Source organism: Periplaneta americana, chromosome 11, assembly GCF_040183065.1.
Source record: "Periplaneta americana isolate PAMFEO1 chromosome 11, P.americana_PAMFEO1_priV1, whole genome shotgun sequence".
In the NCBI taxonomy this organism is placed as follows: Eukaryota; Metazoa; Arthropoda; class Insecta; order Blattodea; family Blattidae; genus Periplaneta; species Periplaneta americana.
The window spans coordinates 161,599,023-161,614,515 of NC_091127.1; the positions used below are offsets into that span (position 1 = coordinate 161,599,023).

Here is a 15,493-nt window from a genome sequence, read left to right on the forward strand (position 1 = left end):
GCCATGTTGCCAATGCAGCGTGCCCAGGGATTCGACGCAAGAGTCTTTCTCATGTGAGTAGCTGACCAACCCCGGTCTGTCCTGGCTCATCGTCGAATTTCGATTTCCCTTGCCATCCCCTCGTGTTTTTCGTAGCCAGAGCTACAAGATGAAAGTGTCCTACAGCAGCCTCTTTGCGGTGAGTTGTACCGTGGAGTAGTGCGCGTCCGCCCCGGAGAGTAGGTCAGGTAGGGAGTTGTGCTGTCAGGTATAAAACACAGGCTCGCACCGAGTTCTAAGATCAGTGAGCGTTCAGTGAACAGTAGTGACAACAATGAGGAGCTTCGTTATTGTGCTAATAGCCGTTGCAGGAGCCGGTATGTAAAGCTGTACTCACTTTGTGGATGTGGACGAATTGTGACGGTGGGAATCGGATACGAGTGGCTGGATATCCAAGTGTTATCTCTGGTATCTGAATTACAGTACGAACATTCAACAGTTTCGTATTCTTTGTGAACCCAGTGCTGAGAACAATACGTCAAGCACTATTGAAAATATGGTTTCTTTAAAACCCATTCTCCTTAGAAAGATATTGGATAAGAAAACCTAAAAAGTTTTATTTTATTTTATTAACTAAGTTTTATTCATTGTGGAATAAATACGTGTAAATATGAAATAAGTCAAATTAAACCAACTTAACCCTTTCTAACCCAAATTAAATTTACAAGCAATCCATGTTGAAACAAATAGCTGTATTAGGACCAATTAGTCCACACCTGTGGAGTAACGGTTAGAACGTCTAGCCGCGAAACCAGGTGGCCCGGGTTCGATTCCCGGTCGGGGCAAGTAACCTGGTTGAGGTTTTTTCCGGGGTTTTCCCTCAACCCAATATGAGCAAATGCTGGGTAACTTTCGGTGTTGGACCCCGGACTCATTTCACCGGCATTATCACCTTCATCTCATTCAGACGCTAAATAACCTAAGCTGTTGATAAAGCGTCGTAAAATAACCTACTTAAAAAAATTAGGACCAATTCAGTGACCAAGTTACGAGAGTGGCAACATTTGAAACAAAACTATATTGATGAAAATGTATTGAAATAGAAGTTATCCAGCAAAATTTACCTTCATATGTAACACACAAGTATATAAATGCTATAAAGTTAATTATTGCCATATGGTATCTATAGGTAAGAAAGGGTTAACTTGGTATTTAAAAACTGTATGCAGACGATCAAAAATGTGTTGTAATTATTTCTTGTAAGTCGAAAATGAAAACTCAAAAACGGAAAACTAAAACGAAAAAAGTGTCAGATAACAGAGATCAAAATACTTGCAGTTACTCACATTTTAAGATTTTGTAATCTTTCACAATTTAAATAAGACATTTTCCACGAAATTCACACAGAGTTATTTGAAGTTCAATGCAATTGTTATATTTTCTCATGATTAACACCTTTCTGTATTTATTATGTTTTGTCGTCATCATCATCAAACACAGAGATTAGCCTATTGGCTGTTTCGGCTTCAAAGTTTATGTCGTCTATCCATCTTGTTCTTGGTCTACCTACATTTCAGTGTCCTCTAAGTATTACTTTAAGTAACCATTCTTTCTTCTTGTATACTGGTACCAATAATCTTACGTTTTTTGTATTTTTTCAGTCAAATTAAAAATATTTAGTTGTATATTTTCGTTCTTTTGATTATCTAAACGAGTGAGACCAGAAACACTTCGAAGGAATTTCATTTCATTGGTTTAAATTTTCTTTTTAGTTGCTCGGTTTATAGACCAATTTTCTGAACCCTAGGCTAATAGTGGGGCAGCTAACGTTTTATGTTTTGTATTTTTGAAAAATTGAAATAAGACATTTTCTACGAAATTCGCATTGAGTTGCTATTTGTAGTTCAATTCAATTCTTAGATTTTCTCATGATCAACACCTCCTGTATTTCATATGTTTTATTTTTTTTTTTCAAAATTTAAATAGGCCTAAAACATTTCATACGAAATTCACATTGAGTTTTGTGCAGTTCAATTCAATTCTTGGATTTTCTCATGATTAACACTTCCTGTATTTCTTGTGTTTTGTATTTTTTTTTTCAAGATTTAAATAAGACATTTTCTACGAAATTCACATTGAATTACGAGAAGTTCTATCCAATTCTTAGATTTTCTCAAGATTAACACCTCCTGTATTTCATTATGTTTTGTATTTTTTCAAAATTCAAATAAGACATTTTATACGAAATTCACATTGAGTTAGATGAAGTTCAATTTAATTCTTAGATGTGCTCATGATTAACACTTCCTCTATTTCTTATGTTCTGTATTTTTTTTTTTTTCAAAATTTGAATAAGACATTTTCTACGAAATTCACGTTGAGTTACGAGAAGTTGTATCCAATTCTTAGATTTTCTCAAGATTAACACCAACTGTATTTCATTATATTTTGTATTTTTTTTTTCAAAATTTAAATAAGACATTTTATACGAAATTCACATTGAGATAGATGAAGTTCAATTTAATTCTTAGATTTTCTGATGATTAACACTTCCTGTATTTCTTACATTTTGTATTTTTTCAAAATTTAAATAAGACATTATCTACGAAATTCACATTGAGTTAGATGAAGTTCAATTTAATTCTTAGATTTTCTCATGATTAACACTTTCTGTATTTCTTATATTCTGTATTTTTTTTTTCAAAATTTAAATAAGACATTTTCTACGAAATTCACGTTGAGTTATGAGAAGTTGTATCCAATTCTTAGATTTTCTCAAGATTAACACCAACTGTATTTCATTATGTTTTGTATTTTTTTTTTTTTTTTCAAAATTTAAATAAGACATTGTCTACGAAATTCACATTGAGTTAGATGAAGTTCAATTTAATTCTTAGATTTTCTCATGATTAACACTTCCTGTATTTCTTACATTTTGTATTTTTTCAAAATTTAAATAAGACATTGTCTACGAAATTCACATTGAGTTACGTGAAGTTGAATTCAATTCTTAGATTTTCTCCTGATTATCACCTCCTATATTTCTTATGTTTTGTACTTTTTCAGAATTTAAGTAATACACTTTCTCTCGAAATTCGCACTGAGTTATGAGAAATTCATGGATTTCCTCATGATAAACAGCCTTCTGTACTTAAAAGTTGTGGATTTATAGAAATTATTCATATTAATTTTATATTAAATTTATTGAGCAAGTAAATTAATATCATACAGTTCATGCACCCAGTATTGGTGTGTGTCGTATCTTCAGATTGAATAATAGGGCCTATTTCCAAATATTGAAATTGTACGAATTTACATATAATTTGCTATTCAATATTACTCACTAACATTTCCATAGCAACAGCTAAATGTAATTTAATTGAGGCCAAGAATTAATAAGACAAATTTTAGAAGAAAAGGCGATAGAAAACTTAAAACTTATAAAAACGATGTTTAAATAATACGATATGATGCAACAGGGAAACAAAAAATTCGTCATTCGAGTATAAGTTGGACATTCAACAGAACTGGACCAATTAAAAGATTGCAACTGTAACTTCTGTTACTCGCTAATCGTACACTTCGAGGAAGGAGAGAGAAATCACAGTTGCACTTGAAGTAGGGAGCTCGTTTCATCTTCTTAAGAAGTAAATTAGTGTGCCAAGTAACAGAAAGTAGACGAGAGACCGCTGACCGACTGCAGAGCTGTAGCAACTCCAACCACGTGGAACGGTCTACTGCCTTCCTTCGTTATTTATTTATTTAGCGTCTTTTTTAAATACAATCGCTATATAGAGATGAATAGACGACAATAGGAATATGAAGTAACGGTGGAATAGGGACGACAGATTAAGGCGAAGTATTCGGGTAAAACATGAACAGCTGCTCATAAGTTCACCAAGAATATGAACATTTATGTCAGCAATTATGAGTAACAACTCCATATACCTAAGCACCATGTCACAAAAGTAAAGTATGGTATGGGACAAGATTCTTTACGAATAGACTTCATTCAAAACGCTGATTTTTTCCTATATGACACCGTGGTACCTACTTACAGTTACCAGTACACGTAAAAGTAATTGGAGAGAAAGTGACCTGGAATTAGAGCATTTGGAAAGAACGCACTATCTCTATTAAACGATTGTCTGTCTTCATTATAATTCACCACATTCCTTGTTGAATTTCTCTGATGGACTAAAAGGGTATCAAATGAATTCTTCGATAGGAAATTATTCTGTCTCAATCGTTTCAAGGTCCAACTGGCTAGATCTGACGTTCAGATATAAGTTATATATAATTCTGTGGCCGAGAGGAGAAAGGTCTTAAGTCAATTTTTTGTGAAAATGAGATTTTTTTATATTCTGGAAGCGGAAACAATTCTCTACAATCTGGTAAAACGGTTAAAGTCAAATAAGACTCCTGACTGCATTTATAGAGCGTTACCAAATGTCCTAAGTACTTTTTGAATCAAACACACAGAATAAAGGACTTAAGAATATTTAATACTTTATTCCTTACAAACATCACATGTTTACTTTCCATGCTTCCCTATTAAAAAGGTCTAACTTGTATTTTAGCTAGTTTATCACATACTGATGCCCTGTCCTTTTAAAACTTTAAGCACCAGTCCTATAATTGTTTAAGACCCATTTTGCATTCCTACTAATTTACATTTCTGAGTAATTTTGACATGAAAAAGGTCTTATGTTTAAAAAGTCCCTTTTATTCAGTTTGAATTCTAGTCTTAAAACGGCTTAAGTGCAGCTATTTTTGGAAAATAATCAAGAAAATTATTAAATGAACAACATTACCTATTTTAGAAGAAATATAAACAAATAATATCCAAGAAAAACCTCTTAATTAAAAAACTCTATAATTGACACCAATTTCAATCTTTCTACTGCTCTCCTGAAAAGTATAAAATTTTTACTTAAAACCTTTTTCCTCCCGGCCACAGAATTTAAAAAAAGCCGCCCTAAATAAGGGTTCGATAGATCGGCCTACTAATCAGTTCACAATGAACAATGATTAAAAACAATTATGTGACAATTTGAAGGAAAAAAACATTAAGATAAATGATAAGAAAACATAGGAAATCATTTACAATAAAAGTTTCTTGGGTACAAATGATTACTAATTATAGCTAAGGATGATTTTAAGACATGAGATCCTATGGAAACAATCGTTGCATCAGAAATTTTAAATTGTTTAAGTTGATTTAAAGTGTCTTGTGGGATCGTGCCACGGGCACCGAACATGAGCCCAAAAACTGTCCAATGTGTGATGTGGTATTGTGCTCCGAGATGCTGACAACAAGGCTCATAGATGACTTGTTTTTCAGTAATTGACATTACTGAGTTTCTCTCTGATAGATAGAGGAAAAAAATACATTGCAAGTTTCTGGAGCTTCTCCTTATTTACGTAGGTATGTTTTCCCGGAATACTATTAATGTTCCTGTTAACTTAAAAATACATAGGCCTAAGTCACTAGCAAAACTCATAGCTACAATTATAAAAAATAATCTAGTTGAATAAAATTTCTATTCTTCCTCTATGAGTTTAGCACATATATTGGATTTTAACACAATAAATACTCGTAATTATATTGCTTTCTTATTTATTATTATTATTATTATTATTATTATTATTATTATTATTATTATTATTTACACTAAAATAGCGTCAGCATTGTTAAGGGATACTAGGACTTGATCTTTGGCCAAAATTGTAAAAATAAATATTTTTTTTACATAAATAATTATCTTATACATTTGTTTGACATTCCGTCCTGTACTTAACTCTCGCCTACTTCTTTCAAAGCTCTGGCTACCATTTTTTAAATGATACTCGCAGCTCTTTTAAACCTACCACACCCACTAAAAATGAAGTTTTATCAAAACTACGTTTTTGGTCAATAATAAAGTTCCTAGCTGTTTCCATATGCTCCGATTTACATGAAACTTTACAAGAATACTCAGCATACTCTAATACACAAATCTGTGCATGGAATCAACTCTTTATTGAATGAACCAATTCTCAAATTTAAAAGCAAGCGCAGTTTTTTTTTATCATGAAATGTAAGTCCTTGACAGAAAAGTTTTAAAAGCGGAAACATTTCTGAAGCCGTCAGAGGTATTTTGAATTTACGCATAATTTAGTATCATTAAAATAATTGGAACTAATGAATGAAAACTTGATGAAATTTGGTACTGTTATTTAAAACAAACCGCCGAATTTGAAAAAAATTAATCAAAAACTTTAAAAGTTTCAAAACTAAGTCCCAGTGCCCCTTAAAGGGCAAATCTTTGATGCCACATGATTCGGATTGTAATATCTACAAAATTCTCAGCTTAAGTGGTGCACTTACAGAATTTTTTCTCTCTGATTTCTGGTCGTTCAGCACAAAGTTTATTGACCTGACTATTAGCACTCTAGACCAGGCCTGCACAAGGTTTGCGCTCTCCGAGCCGGCTCACAGCTCATGAGCGGAATGCAGATATTAGCTGCGCTCTGTATAAGGGTGGACTGGAACAAGGGATGATCTAGTACAAAATATACACAAAAGGAAGTACTATTACGAGTGCTTATGAAATACATTCCCGTTCAGTGTTTGCAAAACTGTCTTGGACTATTATTAATTAATTAATTAATATTTATTTTACAAAAGTAATAGAAATTCTATAGCTACTTGAATGTACAATATCATTTTGTTGTATTTTTATTTTTCAGTAGGCCTACATGAAAACGAGGTTTTATGCTGTTGGCAGCTGAAAGGAACAGTAGCGTACTGATCGTAATGAAACATCAGTTACAGATGTTCGATGTCTGCCTTTATTAAAGTTGATTATAGAAAATAGTTGCTCACAAACATAAATGTTGAGCCAAACATAGCAATCATTTTCACAGCCAACCTGTGTAGTCGTGGATATTATTGCTAATGTTTAGTCTTGTAAAACTCAACCAGGCTAGTAGTATTATTCAAACGATCTTTAGCCCTTAGGTCACAAGTTCGAGCTGTAAATCGTTAAATGTTATGTTCCGTCTTTTAGATTCCTCCATACTGTACTGTAGCAGTAGGTAAGCAACGTGAAACAGTTACTGAGAATAGGCCTACACACTGCACTCCATTAGAAAACTGAGTGGTCGTTTCCCTCTCCTCTCACTAAAGCAAGTTTATGTCATTCTGACGTATCTTCCTCTCCGTTTCGGCGAGCGGTAAACACAGCTCTCCCGCTCCGAAGGAGCGCGCGCGCTCGTTGAGCGCTGTTTGTGCAGGCCTGCTCTAGATGGAGAATTGTATTTTATGGATGGAAATTACAGTCACTTTTACTTCATACTAATTTAATTTCATGTCATGTTCTCGGTTTTCATCATGTTGTTCATCCAACATATTACTATATCGACAACGTAAATTTTCTTTCCTGCCTTTTCAGTTGATACTTTGTCCGGTTTGTTGCAATCAGCTATTACTGATTATTGTCTTTATTAATTCTACTGAAGCATAGCTAAAAGCTTTTCACCATAAGGCACACACTTCCGGGAGCTAGTAGAGCGTACAGACATGAACTGAATAACGACTTAAGCGACTGTTACATGACTTGGAGTGTTATAACTGCGGTGTAGAAACAGTCTACCGTGGAACAGCATGACGGTGGGCTTCGTGCTTTCCGTAAGCTTTACTTTCTCAATAGTCTCTTTGAATTCCTTTGCCGTTACCAGTAGTAACAGTGGGCATTAGACAACTTTCACTTTTCACGAATATTAAGTGAACTTGAAAATATGCGCACTTACAAAATAATACCAGTAGTACGTAACCATAACTACGCTGCGTGGTTATTCTATTCATAACAGCATATTTAGTCAAAGTTGTAGATTTATAATTGAAGAGTTCGCGGGAAAAACGATGAATGTCACATTTCTGTGAGGGATTAGATAATGATCTAATAGAGTCTATAACTGCAAGATGTAGTGCTGTTTCTATAGAAAATAAAGGAAAGGATTACTGTATTCGTGGTGATAATTCTTCTTTTTACCATTTTTCATAAGAACAACATTAAATTTCGCAGTAATCCATTGAATTAGATAATGACATCAACCTTAACAAAACTGTGACATTCATTGATTTTCCCGCGAACTCTTAAATTTTAAATTGTAGTTTTTATTTAAATGTTTTCAGTTTTATTTAGAAAATAAGTTAATTTTCTGAACAGTATTGTCCATTTAATATTACTAGCAATCATAAAAAAATAAAAATAAAAGTAATTATGCAAAACTATTATTTCCACAACTACTTTACATATAATCATTTAGTCTACAGCTGTGGAGTAACGGTTAGCATGTCTGACCGAGTAACGTGCGGGCCCGGATTCAAATCCTGGTTGTGACAAGTTGCTTGGCTGTTTTTTTTTCCCGGGGTTCTTCCTCAACTCATTGAAAACAAATACTAGGTAACTTTCGGCGCTAGACTATGGACTCATTTCGCTGGCATTATCACCACAGTCTAGTATATACAGTCACGAAGCTCAATACGTAGGGAATATGCATCTACAATTAGTTGCTAACCACTAGGATCGCTACTATCGCCTCATCACAGACAATGCGAAATAGTACCGACACAGTACCCTCAACACCTCAAGCTTCGTGACTGTATATACTAGACTGTGTTATCACCTTCAATTCACTCAGACGCTAGATAACAATAGAAGGTAATGAAACGTCGTAAACACTGGCTGCTAGATCACATCCTATGGCTGCTTAGCTATAGGATGAGATCCAGTAGGCAGTGGTCGTAAAGAAACCAATTAAAAAGGATTTATTTATTTATTTATTATTTGAATTTATTTATTATTTTAATTTTATTTATTTATTTATTTACTTACTTATTTTTTCATTTATTTACTAGGTCATTCGAAAAATAATGGCAACAATGCTGTAAATCAGTGCTCCTAACGGTGACCTTTCAAATCTTAAACTACATAATAATGCAGCGATTATTTCATAAATTTACAATATTGAAAATCTCGAAGTAGCCATATTTTGTAAATACAGTGACTGTTTCTGATTTGTGGTAAACAATACAGCCCTAAAGGTACGAAGAAAGGTGCTTCATAAAAATCCAAGTTGCAAGAGAAAAACATGCAACTCAGTGCTTTAGGACATTACAAGAAGCCTGTGGGAGAGAAGTCCTACCAAACTGAACTATTGCAAGTTGGGTGGAAGCGAGGCATTCGCTTTCAATCAAGAGTTGACATCCGAAAGCGCTTTAGATTGATCAGTGAGAGAGATATCCAGAAATTCTGCTGCAGATGAAGTCCACCATCTTCCAAGAATTTGGCAACATATTGTTGACATGGTAGGAGACTATATTTTAAATATGAATGTCAAAAGTAACCTAAATAAATTTAGTGTGAAACAGTAACTATGTTGCCATTACTTTTGGAATGCCCTAGTATTTATTTACATATATTTTTTAATAATATTAATGTGCTTCCCAACAGCGATTAGTCAACAATAGGTCAGAACAAGGTTAAAAATGATAATTACAATAATACTAACAATAACAAAACCAATAACAACAATAATAATTATGGCAAATATAATACTTTTCTTCTTACGAAAGTATAATGTCACACAAGAAACTGTGTGATAATTAATACAATGTAATTATTTACATTCTAGAAGACAACGTAATATTACATAATATATTATAATACAAACAACTAATAATGTGAAATTATAGAATCGTGTTCACATAAAAATTAGAATTTTCACAATAATTTGCCGCTTGAGCTAGCATAATGTGAACTCCATTGTTGCACGTTGGAACTACTTTGAGTGAAAGGAATTTATCGAACACTTAACTTTTAAGCCTACTTATGTGTGTATATATTCCGTAAATCATTATTTCTAACTTGGTTAGTAAACGATGATGTATTAACTGTGATGTTATCTATCGTCGGAAATATTAGCGATAGTGAGATGATATTGGACAAGATAAATCCGAGGACACACTGATGTTATAAGTCATAACCTCAAAACATATCATAATTTAAAAACGGAATCAATTAAAGATACATTTCTATAAACAAAGATTATTTCTTTTCAAGAACATATATCACTAATATTTCTAACATTGAACAGTAACAATGTATATTCAAGAAAAAAAATTATCACCAAAATTTTCACTTTCCTCGAAAACGCAATAATGATAAAGGCTCAGTCACAATGAAAATTAAACATAACGTAAGCGTTAACTTAACGTTACAGTAAAATCAAGACGTCATATCATCATTCACGATGGGAACATAAACATAACAGCAAACATACTTGGTAACCATAGAAACATAACAACGACGTCATTTCCTCATATTCTGTCGTATACTTCAGCGCTCCACGATTGTGTTCTGTTTGCAAATCACGTAAGCATAAGCATGAAAGTTTGAAGTTTGCAAACTTTCATGTTAACGTCTTACGGTAATGTTTATGTCAATTCTTATGTGAATCATTGTGAATGATCACATTTGGTAGCCTGGGCGCAAACTTCTGTGTTTATGTTATGGTTATGTTTAATTTTCATTGTGAATGGGCCTTAAACGTTTCAACAGTTCAACTTGTAATGCAAACTAACACATTCCCACGAAAGAGAGTATCAGTGCGTAGTAATTTAGAAGGCTTCCGCTAACATACAACACGTCTCAGGTCATATATCATATTTGTATCCCTATTTCATATTTGTAACACTACCTCTATTATTAGAAATTCAAAGGAAGGTAGCCTATTTTAACTTGCATAAGTTGAAATTTTAAATTAAATGAATTATTTTTTATCATATAAAATGTCTAATTGATTATGGAATCATTCCTATCTATCAGCACGTTAACAAAATCTATAACAGGGCAAAACCCTAAGCATTGACCTTGGTTCCCTCCTCAAAGTCAGTCTTCTAATTGCTTTAATAAATATGCATGAGGGAATAAGATCAGGTACTGGGTGAAAGATGAAGCATACAATTTTCTAGACATCCCACGAGGGTCTTCAATTTATAAGTTGCACCAGTCGAGGTGGATACAATGCTAATACTTCACTCTCACTCGTGTCTTAACATACTCCGCAGCTCCCCTCCCAAACGAGTGGGCAGTGCACCTCTACAATTTTCTCCTGTAGCCACAGACACACCACACCATTGTAAGACGGTCACAGATGTTGATTCCATTTATATATTTTATGGTCAACAACCTAACCGACCATTAATAATGATAAAGGAAAGCCCCTTGCACCTCTCTCAGGATTAGTCGGCCTGTGGGGAACCAAATCCAGACAGCCTGTTGCAGCACCAAACAACAATCCCTGGGGCGTGCAGAAAACATGCGCATTAATACAAGCACATTAATTTTACTGACGCATGTTATTATTATTATTATTATTATTATTATTATTATCATCATCATCATGCCGGAGAATCAGTCCCATTCCGAGGCTTATTGTTAGGTTTCGTAACAAGCTGTTTTTTTATGGTGATAGGTTGTTAGCCCTTCGCCCAACCCCCAAGCTGGAGGACCACCCCTCATCGGCTGTCCACGACTGCTTATTCAATATATTCGCAGCTACCCTCCATTTCGAATTCTGCACACCTCAACACCAAATTACCTTTCGTCTCGTTTCTCTTATCTATACTCTAACCACGACGTAAATACCAGATCACTTATCTGTGGCACGCTAAATATATCTCTTCATAGAACATCTTGTTATTCCTCATCTTTTACAATATCCACCTCGCGTCAATGGAATTCCTTGTCACAAAGTATTAGGGGCTGCAAGACAACAAACACCTTTAAGAACAGCTTAAAAGATAACCTTATTAGCATTTCACTCCAATCATACTGATTTAAAATATTACTGACTACACTGTTGCTTTTTTTCTTTAGACATCATCCTGATTGTGCTGCATTTTCAAAATTGTCTCATAATAATCTCTTTCTATTATCTAATATAATTTGAAATATATTAACATTCTATGTATTTTAGTTTAATTCTGCTACCCAGTTTATTTCAGTGTTTAATTAATAGTTCATAGTATTTTGTTGTTTAATTCGTAAATAACTCTTGTATACATGTAACTCTCATCTAAATCAATTTGTTGAATTCTTTGTAAGTTCATGCATATGTATATACACTTTTTGCTGGTTGTGTGGAAGAGAAGGCCTTACGGCCTTAACTCTGCCAGCTAAAATAAATCATTATTATTATTATTATTATTATTATTATTATTATTATTATTATTATTATTATTATATCTGGAGCCCGTCTCCTCTATCCGCAACCTGAGGACGCGCCATGCCGTGGTGATAGGGATCCTCAATACATGGCATTGTATCCTTCACCTGACATAATTAGGAACATTAAATCCAGACGTTTAAGATGGGCAGGGCATGTAGCACGTATGGGCGAATCCAGAAATGCATATAGAGTGTTAGTTGGGAGGCCAGAGGGGAAAAGACCTTTGGGGAGGCCGAGACGTAGATGGGAAGATAATATTAAAATGGATTTGAGGGAGGTGGGATATGATGATAGAGACTGGATTAATCTTGCTCAGGATAGGGGCCAATGGCGGGCTTATGTGAGGGCGGCAATGAACCTCCGGGTTCCTTAAAAGCCAGTAAGTAAGTAAGTAAGTATTATTATCATCATCATTATTATACATTTATAAGCAACGTTGTTGATTGTACAAACTTCCATCAGTCACGTCTACTTGAAACACAATCCTATAAATTTCTCGATTTATGAAATATTTAAGTTCTGCCCAAGTGCAGGTCTTTCATTGCAAACCCAGCTTTTTCCAATATTTCCTATTTCCTGCCTTCCTCAGTTTCAGCAACATTCTTTCTTCATCCACTCTTTCCAACACAGCGTCATTTCGTATTCTGTCTGTCCACTTCACACGTTCCATTCTTCTCCATATCCACATTTCAAATGCTTCTATTCGCTTCTCTTCACTTCGTCGTAATGTCCATGTTTCTGCCCCAAACAGTGCCACACTTCATAATTATATTCTAAAATATAATTTTGTAAAATAATTTCATAGGCAAATCGTCCAATTTTCTGCCAATTTTGCTAGTAATCCCACACTTACTATGGTTTCAAATCTAGTCAGTAACTTAATATTTTTATGAAAGGAACATTTCTACAGGTGACACAATATTCACTTTTTCCTTGAAAAATTCAATACCGGTAATGTAAATGTAAGACTGAAAATGTTTAATCGCCCCAGCCTTAACGATGCTAAATAATTTTATACTAGCATATGGTTCTGACCATGTGGCTTTCATGAAGTGCCAGTATCCCATCTTATCACCACGTTCGACACGGTAAGCACACTGATGTTACGCACGATTAATTATTATTAAGTAATGAAGACAGATAAGCCCTTATGCACATCTATGGTATAAGATTCATCCTCTAGTAACAGTAGTAGTTTAGGAACACTATATACTGGACATGTTAACTTTCACAATTCAATGTCTACTAAATTCAAGTAGCTTTAAACGATGAAAGTGACCATAAATTCCAAAAGAGTGTGAGTAAAACAGTAACTAGATAATTAAAATTAGTTGCAGTAGCAGCAACGTTTTGTCCACTAAAAGCTTTCTAACCGAACGAAAACTACAGCTAGAGTGTGGAAAGGCACATCTCTGTAAATATGACGACCTTAATTGTACGCTGCCTCATGTTTCATTTTCCGGTTGGCTAACAAAGTAGAATAACAATATAAAACACTTACGGATCTTTTTACATAGTTAATTTCTTAGTTCTCGGTTTGTTGAACAAAATATTGCAACCAAGAGATTTAATTTCTATCTGGAGTTTAATGTCTGCTGGAGAAAGATCGACAACTGTGACAACGTCTCACTGCAAAATAATAACTTCAACACATTTATCGAAATGTCCTTCGGAATGCATTACGTATGAATCCGATAGATACTCCACAATTTAAATTTCAAGAGTATGTAATAGAATGTGAGATTACATTTAATCAAAACTTAATTAGCTATTTATGCAACAAGTTGCGAAATGATAGCGTTTTAAGGGGGAATGATATACCCTATCTCGATAATGTTAAACTAGAGGAAATATAAGGTACATTTACTCAGGAACTATTCAGAATAGGATTCTAAAATTTTTACAGCTAATGCCTATATTCCATGGCTTACAGCTCAATTCTTTGTTTTCAATATAATCAGTAACTTGTATTGGATATATAATTTTTTGTAATAATAATTTTTTTATACACTTGTTCTACATTTTACGCCAAATAACTCTCAGTTACATGCTTAAAATCTTACCAATTATAACCCAAAAGTTTCGGCATGTTTATAACACGTGTATGAATTAACCATGAAAATGTAAGCTTCCTAGAATTAGTAGAAGCTGAGAAAATATTCCTTTTATGAATAAACATTTAAACTTAAGGAAAACGAGCCTCAAAGTTGTATCATCAAAAGAAGCCTGCACCACAGCTAAAACCTTTTAGTTTCATATATTTCATATATTTTATATATTGTATATTGTAACAGAGAAAAAAGAAGTTTGCAAAATATTGCAAAATGCTCCCTGTGGCTGTACAGACAAACTCCGTCCTAAACCAAAGCCTTCGCCATTTCAAGGTACCGGTCCCATCTCAACTGTAGTTCGCTCGAGGTGCGGCGTAGGCTATGGCGATTGTTTCGCTGGTTGTTAGGAAGTTGTTTGAATGGAATTCTGCTTGTCATGTAATTTTGAAATATACAATTATTACAACGAAAGTGATAAATATAATTAGGAAAATTAGTGATTCTGAAGGAAATAATGTATGTATCAAATCTTCAAATGTTTTTATTTCCAATTTAAATAATTGTGTTGTGAATATTTATAATAAATAAATAGTTGGAATTTATGTTTTCAGTAGGCTATTTCTAATTAGCGTGCTTAAAAGTAATTTTAGGCACGAAAATTTATTTTTAATCACGCTAATTTATGGATGCGGAAATCAATGACTTTTAGATACTAAAATGAGATTCGAAAAGTCGTCATTATGAAAAGTCTAAAAAATAATTTACCACATAGGCCTACATAGTTTCAACGTAAAATGACCATTCAATTAAACGTTACAGTATAATTGTCATTAACATGCTAACAAATTAAAATTCAAAAGATAGATATAATGTATGGTGGTGGAAATTAAATTTACCTTAAAATCAAAAACCATTCTGTCCTATGTCTGCTACTCAATCTTGAACATTTTTATTCCGAGTTCTAGACAGATTCCTATGTAATACTTAGAACCTGTACGATTTTAAATGTTTAATAAACATGTTCAAGGTTTATGATAAAGATTCTGAACAAAACATTAATACAAAGAATTGTTTATGCTCGACCATGCCGAAATGTAGTAATTATACACCTGGTAGCAGCCCTTTAATGCACCTCATTAAAGTACACCTTTTCATTAAAGTTCAGGTGTTCCGCCAATCAGAAA

The 15,493-nt window shown here is 33.6% G+C and overlaps 1 protein-coding gene across 3 annotated transcripts in view; it reads left to right on the forward strand.

Moving 5' to 3' along the window:
• The first annotated feature begins 200 nt into the window (after positions 1-200).
• Positions 201-15,493, forward strand: part of Gasp (Chitin binding Peritrophin-A domain-containing protein Gasp) — a 72,163-nt gene continuing 56,870 nt past the window's right edge. For all 3 annotated transcript variants that reach the window (XR_011334944.1, XM_069840340.1, XM_069840341.1), the window contains exon 1: positions 201-356. Coding sequence is in view for 2 of the 3 variants with exons in the window: in XM_069840340.1 (XP_069696441.1) it covers positions 314-356 (43 nt within the window). In the remaining variant the exon portion in view is untranslated. The remainder of the gene's footprint in view (positions 357-15,493) is intronic.